Source organism: Camelus ferus, chromosome 13 (genome assembly GCF_009834535.1).
Source record: "Camelus ferus isolate YT-003-E chromosome 13, BCGSAC_Cfer_1.0, whole genome shotgun sequence".
Lineage (NCBI taxonomy): Eukaryota > Metazoa > Chordata > Mammalia > Artiodactyla > Camelidae > Camelus > Camelus ferus.
This window is the reverse complement of record NC_045708.1, coordinates 10,843,871-10,856,981: the sequence shown is the minus strand read 5'-3', so window position 1 is coordinate 10,856,981 and position 13,111 is coordinate 10,843,871. Positions and strand designations below refer to the sequence as shown.

General features: G+C 58.3%; 1 protein-coding gene across 1 annotated transcript; it reads right to left on the bottom strand.

Annotated features, from left to right (window-relative positions):
• Positions 1-186: 186 nt before the first annotated feature.
• Positions 187-12,756, bottom strand: CLCNKA (chloride voltage-gated channel Ka). The gene is given in 21 exon segments (XM_014562261.2): positions 187-642; positions 992-1,078; positions 1,821-1,904; positions 2,065-2,153; positions 3,935-4,068; positions 4,981-5,111; positions 5,113-5,195; positions 5,559-5,669; positions 5,838-5,907; positions 6,362-6,535; positions 6,779-6,863; positions 7,524-7,625; positions 7,742-7,826; positions 8,187-8,312; positions 8,858-8,936; positions 9,038-9,115; positions 9,487-9,626; positions 10,223-10,351; positions 11,130-11,258; positions 11,959-12,140; positions 12,645-12,756. Coding segments are annotated over 20 exon segments (2,064 nt in total). The 5' UTR covers positions 12,059-12,140; positions 12,645-12,756; the 3' UTR covers positions 187-594.
• Positions 12,757-13,111: the final 355 nt, after the last annotated feature.

Here is a 13,111-nt window from a genome sequence, read left to right as displayed (position 1 = left end):
TGGGGGGAACCCACTCTACCCCATATCTCCCTGCCAGGAAGCAGGGCATAAGGAGTGGGAGACCAGGGGCCTAGGTATGCAATGCCCCCATAACCATTAGGGGGCGCCAAGAGCTTGCTCAGGGCTGGCGCAGGTAAGGAGTTAAGGTCAACGCCTTTGAAGCTGAGGTAAGGGACAGACTGCAGCTCTGTGAATCAGCTTTATTTTTTCTTGGGAACTTCTGGTTGGGAGTCATACAGCCCCCAGAGCACATCTGTGCCTGCCCTTGATAACAGCATATACTAAGCTCTTCATTTGTGAATTTGATGCCTTCATTGAGAACCCACCATATGCTGGTTTTCTGCTATCTTGCATTCTGAGCTTTGTCCAGGGTGGAATTTGTTCTTCAAGGCATGTAGCCCTTGTCCCACCAAAGAAGGGACATGGTGACTGTGGGGCCCTCTTCAGTGTTAGGTTAGCTGCCTGCTTCGCCAAGGAGTTGAGCTGGGCTGGAGGGGAGGGGTGTGTTGTGATAAGAGAGAGAAGCAGGGTCTCTGCCCAGTTTCCTTCACCAGGGCAGCTGAGGGGCCCTTTGTTTCATCTTGCCAGGCTGGCTCACTTTGGGGCCGGAGGGTTTGTCAGATTGGAAATTGCTTTCTTCAACTAGAACAGAGAACAGAGGAGTAAGAATGTAGAGGAGATTGAAAGTAGATGCTCCAACACGCTTTGAGTCTCCTAAGGGTTGATTCTGGAGTAAATTTTAGAACTGGTGTCTCCCTATTGCACAGATGGGACCATTGAGGCCCAGAGAATGGCAAGGCTGGCCACTGGCCACAAAATAAGGTAGGGGTACCTGAGCCAAGTGACTGGCCACTCTGGGCCAGGAAGTAGGTTTCATCAGAATCCCATAAGGCCCCTCCAAATTTGGATGGGAAGATATTGGTGCCCCCCACCTCCCCAGCCTGCTCAAGCATGGCTCCTCCCCTTTGCTCCACCCTCTGGACCCTGGTACCTCCACCCAAGACACGAAGCCCACAGCTCTGCCCCGAGACGTCACGAAGAGGGACTGAAGTTTCAACAGCTGGAAGAGGTTATGTGCCTGCAGGAGGGGTTGTTAGGAAACACTGGAGGACAGGTGCCGCCCACCCTACTCCTCCGGCTTCAGTTTCTCCCTAGCCCAGGAGCTTGATCAGAGGTGAAGGCCCTGGCCAGGCTCTGTCCCAGGGGTGCCCACTCCCCTTATTTCTGAGCCTGGGAGGGCTGGAAGGCTGGGATGGTGGGTGGAGACCAAGACCTGGGCCTGCGATGCCCAATGTGACCACCAGGGGTCACCAGAGTCCACATAAGGGACTAGTAGAAAGGACTTGTTACTTCAGCATCATCTACCTGCACAGAGGGGTTGGGGCCACCCCTAGGTCCCCAACCTGCTTCTGTCCCTCCATGACCCCATGCACCAGGCTCTGTGCTTGCAGAGAGGGAGGGGATCAGCATTCAGAGCGATTAATTTGCCCAAGATCACACAGGGAGAATGTGGTGAACTTGAAACTGAAACCCACGTGTGCTTTCATCCAAAGCACTTTTAACCACTGTCTCTCTCCACCCAGAGTCTTCTGTTCCCCAGGCTCTCCCTCTTCGCTAGTCTCTGCATCATCCCAACAACCCTGGGATTGAAGGACAGAGGACAGGAACCGCTCTGCCCGTCCTGCAGATGAGGAAGCGGGCACAGGAGGAACAAAGAGCCACACAGCGTATCAAGGAAGCTGGAGCCAAGTCTCCCTCTGAGGCTGTTCTCCTCTATCCCAGAGTCCCTGTCTGCCCATAGCCCAGATTTCCCCCAGTACCTGGTGCAGGGAGGTCTCTGGGGACAGCTTCAGGGTCACTGGCTCTATGGGGCAGCCCTCAGCCAAGATGTTCTGGAGACACTGCTAGGGAAGGAGGGAGGGTTACGGGGGCCTGGACCAGCCTCCCCTTCCCAGGACTGCCCCTCTCAAACCAAGTCCCCTACAGGCAACCAGCTGGTCACTCCCTTCACAACCCAGCTCACTGACTCCCCAGCCCCTCCTGACACCCCATATGAGAACTCACCTGGTGTCCTGGAGCCCAGGAGGGTGGCTCAGCCTGGAGTGCCTGCACCAAGTGTGCCCTTCGCACGGTGCCCACCAGGATCTGAGACTCTGGACAGGCGGAGAGAGAGAGGGAGAGAGCCACATTATGAGAAAGGAACTAATGTTTACTGGGCAGCTGTGATGTGTCAAGAACTGTTCTGGGCATTCTCATGACTCTCAGGGACCTACAGCAGCCTATGGGTCAGAAACTATTATCACTCATTTTACAGAAGAGGAAACTGAGGCTCAGAGGCACAGAGAGGTTAATTGTCTTGCCCAAGGTCATTCAGCTTCTGACATGGAGGAGTGGTGGCTGAGGGCGGCTGGATAAAGCTGCCAGGGGACTGGGAGGTAACCTGCTCACCCTGAGATACCCCATATGGTGGGGCCACAAGGCAGGAGCAGGTCTGGGACACCTGCATGAAGACGTCTGTGCATCGGGACTGGGCTTTGTCCCTCATTTCCCGCACGACGTTTCACATCTGGCTCAGCCCAGTGAAGGCATAAACCTGGAAGGCCACCATGTTCTGAGTCCTACTGTGTGCTGGGGGCTTGGCAAGCCTCACTCCAGGGTATCACTGGAGTCTGCAGGTATTTGGTTTTGAGGGACAGCCTGATATTTTTGCTTCTTGTCCAGTAAACTAAAAACTTTACAACTGGACATATAAATGCTCCCCCCTTAAAAGTAAAGACAAAACACAAACACAATTAAAACTATTTCTTAAAAAAAACAACAACAACAACAATTTCTTGGGTGAGCAGCAGGGTCCCATACACTGGGCCTTTGCTGGTTGGGAGCTCTTTGCTTCCTGTGGCCCTAAGGGTAGAAGCAGACTTTGTTCAGGAAGTGAGGCTTCTTGAGGGGTCATGCACATGCAGATATCTTCAAATGGAATATTTGGCATGTCCTAAGGGATAATGTCATAAGTGTTCCAATTTGGGTGGGGAGAAGGGCCTGGCATCTGGAATGAAAACCTCTGACAATTCCATACTCCCTATTTTCCAGATAAGGCAACTGCAGTTCATAGAGCTTAAGGGGTTTATCTACGGTTCTGCTGCTCATAAATGGCTTTATGCCTCTTGGGGTAGGTATGGGGATGACCTGTACGGTTGTGCGGGTTGCTCACTACACAAGCTACCTGCCCAAAGGCAAGTGGGGACCAAAATCCAGCTGGGCTCTGCTTGCCAAGTGTGCATCTTGTTTCATTTGCACAAAAGGGACATATGGGCTGACAGTGGCCATACATGGGCATGGCTATCTCCTCCCCTCCCCCCAGTTTATCTTTCCCGCCCATACTGTACTTGTCCTAGAGGGAAATAATGCTCTAGCTAGACCCTCCCCCAAGATTCAGCTTATATGTCTTTTAACAAGGGCCCCCATTCACTTTTCTCTAAAAAGATGTTTTTCTTATGGCAACAGGGATTGAGGGAGGTGACTCAGCTGGAGAATGCATGAAGGGGAGACTAAAGGAAGGAGCTTTCTGGGAGACCCTAGTAGTGTTTCCATCATCCTACCCCCACTCCCCAAGCACACCAGGCCTGGTTTCTAGAACCCCAAGAGCTTTTCATGGAGTGCCTTATAAGCCTCCTCTCATCTCTCATTTAAACATGTCAAGCACCCCAGGGTAGGGTGGTTATTATCTCCATTTTACCAAAGAGGAAACTAAGGCTCAGAGAGGTGATGTGACTTGCCCAAGGTCACACAGCTGCAGAGCCTGGATTCAGATTCAAGTGCCTGGCAAGTACAATGCCCTTCTCACCCTTTCCTGGGCCTGACCCTCCCAGGTCCAAGAAGAAGGTCTAGGGAACACCCCCTCCCCACTCATGCTCCACTGCTTCCTTCTGAGCACCTGTGCTCTCCACCAGCGGGTACTCGGCTGTGTCTGTGGCGGTCACGACCTTGACCACCTCCTCCAGCGGTGTGTCCTTGGCCAGCGTGGTGATGGTACAGTTCATGAAGTGCTCCACAGTTACACAGTGAGAGCTGGGGGCAGAGGGGTGCTCCCATCAGGTCCTGGAGTGGGGGGTTATCCAGGTCCCAGGATGAGGCAGGGGTACCTGGGGGGAGCTTTGCTGGTTCTCCAGCATGGGCGGGGACTAAGAGATTCCTGGGATGAACAGCTCCTAGCACCCCTAAGGTGGGGAGAGACCTGGAGACCAGCTCACCTATGGCCTGTCTCTGGATTCCCAGTCCTGGACCCCTATCTCCTAGACCAGCTCCACCTTGGTCTGTTTTATCAGAAGCTGTCTCTCTAGAGAATTTCATTTGAAGAAAAGTTCTATGACAAAAAGGGGGGAAAAAAAAGCTTTAAAGTTTAAAAGTTACTGGAGTAACCACCCCCGTTTCACAGATGAGGGAATGAGTCTGGAGAAGGCTGCAGCTGTCACATGTCTAAAGCGGGCCTTAGACCAGAGGTCTCAGTGCCTCTTAGCCCCGCTTCTCTAGGAACAGAGGCTGCTTGGCCCTGCCTTGTCGAGTGAAGACCTCAAACCTCATCTCCATTCTAGTATTCTAGTCCCACCTCCAGCTCCCAACGCCCCAGCGAGGACAACAGAGCAGGAATAGGGGGGAGGAGTGGGGACCTCCCAGAGCTGGTGCCGACTCTCTGACCTGAAGCAAGACATGACACCTCTCTGAACCCCACTTTCCAACACATGGGCGATGTCTGTCCTCCTGCTGTGAAGACAGACTGAGGACCCTGAGGCTTGGGAGGCCAGGACTTGCCCAAGGTCACACAGGGGGCTGGGGAGAATGAAGACTAGAGAGCAGCTGTGTGTCGGCCGCTCCCACACCCACTCATGCCCAAGGTCAGTCACTGGGGTTTGGGGGGCTCCACCCGCAGTCCGCCCTAACACCATCACCTCTGCAGCCACAACCTAAGCAGACACCACTCACTTGATCTTTCGGCCCCGGATCCACGGCAAGTACGGCAGCTTCTTGACAATGATGGTGCCATCGTACAAGGAGGGCTGGCAGCTCTGGGCGATGGCATTGGCTGCCAGCACCGCCATCAGCACAGGCAGAGCAGTGCACGATCTGGCCAGTCAGCTCGAAGGCCAGCAATGCCGTGGAGATGGAGTGAGTCACAGCTCCTGAGAAAGCCGCAGCCCCTGCAGGGGGCAGGGCCAGGGAGGGACTGCTCAGGCCAGGGGACCACCTCATGCAGAGGGCCAGGCTGCTGTGGCTGTGGCCTATGGCGAGGGTGGGAATTATCTAGAGGCCATACACTGGTCACTGTTGGAAGGGCCCCTGTGCCTGGGCTTGGTGAGGGAGAGAGGAGCATCCTGTCTTAGCTTGGTGAAGTAAGGGAGAGGATGGGGGACCAGGGACAAGACAGGAGCTAGAATCATGGGGCTTAGGGGGTGGGGCTCAGTGGGAGGCTAATGACCTCCCTGTGCCCTGCAGAACTACTGGCTGAGTCTCCAGGTCCAGCCCAGCCCCACCATGACTACCCAGGAACTCGGTCTACTCACCTGCCAGGGCATACCCCCCAGGCATGATGGGGTTGGTGACCCCTCCGGCCACAATGCCTTCTGGAAAGGCAAGAGAGAGGGCCTCCCCGATGAGGCGCCCGATGGCAGCTCCTGGCCACAGACTTAGGATGAGGACAGGGAACCAGGCTGAACCCGTCCCTACAGCCCTCCATCCCTGGTGACCAACCTCAGTACCATCCTGGGGAGGTGGGTGGACCAGGAGCCATGGCCCTGCCCCAATAACCCTGATCCTCTCAGACCCGCAAGACCCAGACTCACCCAAGATGAATATGGGCATGAAGTAGCCAGCGGGCATGGGGATTGTGGTGGCCAGAATCAGCATCCAGAACTGTGGGTGGAGGGAACCCAGCGGGCAGAGGTTAGAGGCAGCTGGACAGGAGTGGGCAAGGGAGAGGCCGGACATGGGAGCTTCCTGGTGAGGGGAGAAGGCCTGGGCACACACCCATCACCAGTGTCTGGTGTGAGGGAAGGCGTGGCCAGGGGAGGGAACCCCACTCTGATGAAGTGCCTACTGGGTGCCTGGTGCTGTGCCAGGGACTTTCTTTTCTTCCCTCTCAATCTTCCTTTGCTGTAGGCACAGTAACTACCCCATTTTAAAGATGAGGAAACCGAGGCTCAGAGGGCTGAAGCAACTTGCTCAAGACCACACAGTAGCAGAGGTCAGGTCACGGAGTCTGGATGAAGGCCCTGGCCCTGTGCTACATGCCGTGGAGAGGGACCCCCATCCCACTGAAGGCTGATCTTGGCTCTGTGCACACCCTTGGGGGCCCCAGGGTACCCACCTTCATCACCAGGAAGAAGGTGAGGGTCCCAAAGATGGTGAACTGTGGATGGTACCATTCGAACCACAGGTTCTGGGGGTCGGGCTCTGTGGGCCAGGGTGGGGATGAGTTCCGGGTCATCAGCGCCCATGAGTTGTTGTCAAATAGTGAGTCCAGGTGCTCCTTCATGGACAGCTGGAGCCAGGGGCAGGTCGGGGCTCTGCGTGAGGGCTGGGCCGCAGTCCCCTGCCACCTCCTCACTGCCCAATCCTGCCTCCAGTCCTCCCCTGCCCCTCCCAGAGCTGCAGCCGCCTCATCTGGAAAGTGTCACACGGGCATGTCCTTATAGGTGTGGTGGGGCTGAGGGAGATGACAGACACAGAGTGGACAACGCTGGGCATTCCCTCCTCTGGTCCCCCCCAGTTCAGCACCCCTTACCCGAGAAGCCATGAAGCGGCCCACGCCCGGCGGGTAGGTGATGGAGGCGAGAACCCAGGCCGCCAGCGCTGAATACAGAGGCTTGCTGTTGGGGGTGGGGCAGTCAGCTCCAGTGCCGGCCCTCCTCTCCCCCCCAACCCCATGGAGGGCAAAATCGGGCAAGAGCAGGTCCCACTATCCCAGGGGCTGACACTGAGGCAGGAACGGGAGGAGGGGGGACAGGAGCAGGGGACATGGGGGGTTTGGCCCACACCACTCCGGAAACAAGGGGGCAGGGCTGAGAGGATAGTGTGGATCAGAGGAGGGCTGCCCAGCCAGGCAGGTGGGGCCAGGGCAGGGCTGGCCAGGGCACGGCGGGGCTGGCTCTGAAATGCCGATGTCAAGGGGCAGACAAGGTTGGGAGGAAAGGGGGCTCAGTAAGTGGTCCAGGGCTTGGTAGGGGGTTCAGTGAAGGGGTGGGAGGTTAGTGAGGGAGGACTCAGGAGGGGTAGGGGTCAAATGTTGGGGTTGGTAGCCCAGTAAGCTGGGAGAGCAGCAACTGAGGGGACCTGGGCAGGGGTGTTAGTGAGGGGAAGGGGGCTCCAGAAATGGGGTGTGGGCTAGGGAAGTTGGGGGACTCAGTAGGAGGATGGGGGTGCAGTCAAGGGGTGGGGCTCTCTCTGTACATAAGGTAGTCGCAGGCTCAGGAGGCTGAGAGTCTGGGATGGCCTCCCTGAAAGGTCCTCCAGCCCCTGTCAGAGCCCACCTGGTGGCCAGCAGCTTGGAGAAGACCTGGTTGGTCTTGACAAAGCCAAGAAACATCCGCTGACAGAAGAGGTAAGCACAGCTCAGGATGCCACAGATGGCCCTGCAGGGAGGAGAGGGGGAGGGGAGTCCAGAGCCCGTCTTCAGAACCGAGGGCAGCAGTTCAGGCTGGGGGAGGCCCCCAGATGGGCTCTCGGGGGGCCCATGGAACCCACTCACCCCAGCGCCACAAAAAAGAAAATCTCTGGCAGGTCGAAGGGGACATCCACCCGGAAATTGGTCTTGTAGAGCGAGGTGATGGTCTCTGGGAAAGGAAGGGAGTGGGGATCAGGGAGCACACTTCTACCCTAGTCAAACCCGAGGCTCAGAATCACCAGGAAGGGGTGGCGGGAGTGCCAGGTCTGCTCCGGAACCCCCTTCTCTGGACATTTTAGACTCCACCACCTGGGCTCTTCCTCTCTGACTGGCTTCGTCCCTTCTCACCTCTGGGCCCCCATCCTCCATGCCAAATACAGCTCAGCTCCCTTCTAGACTCCTAGAAGGAGTCGGGGAAGGAAAAGGAAGAAGAGGGGAGACAAAAGAAGACATGGGAGGAGGAAGAGGAAGGAAAAGGGAAGAAAGAGGGGAGGCAGGGTGGGGGTCAGGAGGTCCAGTGGGGAGTCACCCTGCTCGCTGTTGAAGACGGCCAGGAGGCGGAACATGAAGGCCCCGCAGGTGGCAGCGAAGAAGCCCCTCCAGTAATCCCAGACGGAGAAGTGGGAAGACATGACCTCGATGCTGAACAGGATGCCTGGGGGCGACGCTGAGCTTAGACAGACATCCCCCAACGCCCATCCCAGCCCCTGGCCTCTCCCGTCCTGCTCTCCCACAGCCCCATCTCTTTGGTCCTGAGCTGAAGTGAGGGGAGGGCAGGGCGGGAGCCCCCTGCCCAGTGAACACACCTGTACCTGCTCCTCTCGGCCATCTCAACCCTGACCACAGCCTGTGGGATGGGGACGATTACAACCTCCATTTCACAGATGAGGAAATGAGGCTGAGAGCTGAAGTCACCAACCCAGGGTCACACAGGGGAGCTGGGTTTCTAACCCAAGTCTGTCTGATGTAACAGTGAAGCTTCTCGACCTTCAGCCCCATCCCCACCCTGGGCTGGCTGTGCCCTCCCAGTAAGACTGAAGTTAAGAACTGAGACTGGATTAGCCCACAACCTCCCTCCGGGTACCTGTGCTGTACAGAGGACCGAGCTGGTCAGTCTGACCACGCCAGGGGACCAGGGGACCAGGGGACCGGAGGGATGTGTGGGAGTGGTGGTGGTGGGGTCATGGGGGAGGCTCTCACCGCTGAAGGGCGCTGCGAACACCGTGGCCACGCCCACCGTCGCTGCAGCCACCAGCATTTCGTTCTGCTTGTTCTTGTTCTGGGGGGATCCCAGAGTCCCAGGCTCAGAGTCAGCCCTCGCCCTCCCCTCCCTTCCCTCCCATTCCCCCAGTGGTGCGGGGAGGGGCCTGAGCCCCTTACCTCTGACTCCCCTTTGGCTTTGGTGCGCAGGCGGCCCAGGTAGGCAGCGATCATCACAGACAGGTGCACGAAGGGGCCCTGCCAGAGGAGGAATGGGCACAGGGCACAGGGCTCACCTCGTGGGGGCTGCAGGGGCCCTTGCTCCTCCCCCTCCTTCCCTTGGGACCCAGGGTTGAGGGGCAGAGGGAGACTCATCCAGAGACAGCAGTGGCTTCCCCACCTGTACCTGAAACCGTACCTGTACCCGTACCTGTACCCTTATCCTCCATTCTCCTGGCTCTTGTCACACTCTGAGGACCTGGCCTGCCTCCTCCCCAAGACTGAGCTCCCCAGTGCAGGCACTGGCCTGAGTCCCCACTGACCCAGCTTCAGTGGGGTGATGGGGAAACAGCAGAGGGGGCAGGAGGGTGGGGTGGGGTGGGGTGGGGTACTCTGATGCCCAAACATACCACTTTGCCCAGGAAGAGGGTGCTGCCAGTGGCCAGGGTGCACGTGAGACCCACCACCTTGGCCCCAAAGTTCTTGATATCCAGGTAGTCCTCCAAGACCACACCCGACAAGATTGTCTTCAGCTCCGGAATTCCAGATCCTTGGCAGGGGATGGACGGGCAGGGGACAAGAGGAGGGACAATCTCTAGATTAGCCCTTAACACTTTATCCTGCACGGTGTTTCACATCATGATCTTGTCAGGTCTCCTAAATCCTGTGAGTTAGGATCTGCAAACTCATTTCGCAGATGAGGGTCAGAGAGGGGATGTGAACTGTCCGCGTTCTTCCAGCTGCACCTGGCAGACAGCTATGACAGGGTGGGGGAACCCAGGAGAGAATCTTGGGCCACCTGGATGAATCTCAGGCCCCTCAGCTCCCCTCTGCTGGCCTGTGGCTGGAGGCAGAGCTGAAAGTTCCCCTTCTGAGCTCCTCCCTAGGGAACCAAGGCACCAGCCCAGAGGAGCACTCAGAGAGGCAGCCGAGCCCCCAGGGACCCAAGAGTCAATGTCTGGCCTTCTCACTGTGTGACCTCAGGCAAGTGACACGACTCCTCTGAGCCTGGCTTCTTTGGCTGTGAAACAGGGTTGCTGCTTCCTGCTTCTCCACATCAGGAGCCCCACAGGGTAGGGAAAGGGTTTGGCCAGTGGGCACCGCAAGGCAAGGCACACCGGCAAACGGAGTGATAACGGGGCTTACCTCCTGAGAAGGGCGTGATGCTCTGGGAGAAACCCGAGGAGAAGGAGACCAGGGCCACGGGGTACATCGTCCAGGAGAGATACCGGAGTAGGTGGCTGTCCCCAATCTCCCGGTACAGCCACTTGTGCGCTGGGGACAGCCAGGAGTCAGGGAGCGGTCCATGGGCTCTGCAGCCCTCGGGAGCCCACTTGCTCGCCAGGAAAAGGAGGTTCAGAGAGGGGTAGCTCAGGGCAGCCAGGGAATGGCATATTCCCAAGAGGAGGCTTGGGAATGGATCCCAAGCCTGGTGTTGCCGCTCCCTAGCTGAGTGACCTTGCACAAGCGACTCAACCTCTCTGAGCCTCTGTTTCCCTGTCTGTCAAATGAGCTAGTGATGGTACTTCCCTAACAGGGTCATTGTGAGAAAGCACCTCAAAGGATGTCTGGTGCACAGCGGGTCCTCACGATGACTTCCTGAGTGAGTCTCCCAGAGAAGGTATGTTAGACCCTTCCTGCCCCACATCCCCTCTTCCAGGGAGGCCTCAGGGTGGAGAGAGCCTGCTGAAGCAGGGGGAAAGGATGTTCTATGCCTGGGGGACATAGTGCCCTCCCCCAGAGGTACTGAGCTGAGAGCAAGGAGGGAGGAGAAGGAGCCGGGGCGGCAGGAAGCAGTGGGCACTGAGCTCAGAGGATAAAGGGCCCTTGGGAACATTTTCTCCCTCTCACTCATTGTGCAGTTGAGGAAACTGAGGCCCACAGAGGGGCAGGAGCCTGCCCAGGGTCACACAGCAAGTCAAGAGCAAAGCCAGGACCAGATCCAGGCCTCCTCCCCCCCCACCCCCGCTGCACCCGACGGCCCATCTGGCATCCTGAGAGCGTGCTTGGAAGTCCGGGTCCAGAGCAGGCGTGCATGCCCGGGATGGGTTACCTCGGACCACACGCCCGACGGCAAAACTCATGGCGTAGCTGATCAGGGCCATGAGCACCCCGAGGGTTGTCAGGAAGTACCAGTCCTCACCCACGCGGAACAGCTTCTCCTTCAGCCACTCCAGGCCATCTGCGGCAGGGGCACTGAGTCACAGCCCTGAGCCGGGTGGGGGCAGCGCCTTCCCCGGAGGCCTGCTTAGGCTCCAGGCAGAGAGGGTGGGGGCTGTGTGGGGCTAGGGCAGGCATTTCGAGTCCAGAGAAGCAGGGGTGGGGCTGTGCCCCATGTGAGGGCAGCAGGATTTGCGGCAAGTGAAGGCAGCACAGCGGATGCCAGGCCTATTGGCCCCACCAGGAGGGAGCCTTTGAGCCTCCCTCCCTCCCCAGCCCTGCCCTTACTGCGGTTCCTATGGAAGAATGGCCAAGGGGGCAGGGTGTGGAGGGGGTGCTGGGAGCTACACTTTCTCCAGTACCCCTGCGGGGTCTGTAGCTTAGAGAACGGGAGAGTATACAGAGACTGCTGTGCCAGTCCCAGGACCTGGGGGGGAGTCCTGGTGTCAGGCCAGAGAGCACCCGCTGGGCCCCTAGCAAGTCCCCTGGCACCGTAATCAAGCCTAGGGGCTGCCTTCCCAAAAGGCAGAGGGCAGACATCTATCCCGTCTGAGCCATAGACAGGCAGACAGGTCCCCTCCCTCTCTGCCATCCAGGAGACTCTGGGCAAGTGGAAGGGGGAGGGCAGCTCTTGGGCTCCAAGGTGGGTGGGGAGGGAGGCCTGGGTAGGGTGACGGCCCAAGGGGTCTTCGACAGGGAGAGGAAGGGACCCTAAGTCTCACCTTGGATGCCTCGGCGGATGCGGGGACACGGGCCCCATAACTCCTGAAGAGTCACAGGGTTCCCCGAAGAGCCCTCACGAAGCCCTACCAGCTCCTCCATCAGGTCCCTAAGGGAGTGGACAGGCAGGTGGATCCTTGGTGAGCTGCTCCAACACCCGCTGGGCCCTTCCAAAATCTACTTCCTGGATAGAAAGGAAAGGTGGCATTTTCAGGAGGGATCAGAAGTCTGGTGTGTCCTCATTCCTGAGGGGGTGTCACTGAGAGTGCTAATGTTCTGGGTCAGGGTGTGGGGTTCCTAGTGTCCCCTCCATGTTCAGCAGCAGACTGATCAAGGAAGGACCCCAGGCTCAGAGCCCCCTTCCCCCTCCTGTGGCCACTGCTCCTACCCTCCCAGGAAGCTTGGCTGCTTCCACTGCTCAGAGCAGTCTCTGCCCAGGGGAGTCACTGTCTCCCTGTGGGGTCCCTATGGACCGCTCTGACTCCCCATGCCCATCCCGGACCCCCCTCTCCCTCAGATCAGGCCACAGAATCAGGAAAACCCCAGCACCAGAAGGAGAGCCTGTGAGGCAAAGGAGATGCTGGCTCCCTGCCCCCCAGCCTCCTGGTCCTGTGCTGCCTGCCCTGCCCCGGCCCAGGCAGGTTCCATCCAAGTCCCTGCCCCAGCTTTGCACCCGGCGGCCCCTCACCTCCGTCAGTCCGCTCTGCTGTGGCCCCAGCCAGCCCTCCTCTGACAGAGACTCCTTTGCTCCCAGCTCAGGTGCACCTGGACAGGTGTGTGTTCCACCAATCAACATCCTGGCCCCCCCTCCTCTGCGCCCCGCCGGGGTTTACCCTGGCCATTAAGAATGTCCTTGACAAACCAACTGGAACTGCCCCAGCCAGCTGAGCGGTACAGGTCAGAGCAGCCAAGAGGGATCGGGGGCAGGGGCTCCCCCGACCCACCAGAGCCACACAGAGGCAGGTGGTACCCAACTGAGCTTCAGGCCGGGGTACACAGGCCCTGGGAGGGGGAAGCTCATGACACAGCAGGATGGTGAGGGGTCACCTGCAGGGGCTGAAGGTCAGGGCCCCAGATTCTCAGAGCTGGGCATGGGAGGGGTTTAAAATAGCAGAGAAGGGAGAGGGGGAAACCAATGGAATGGGAGGAAGGACT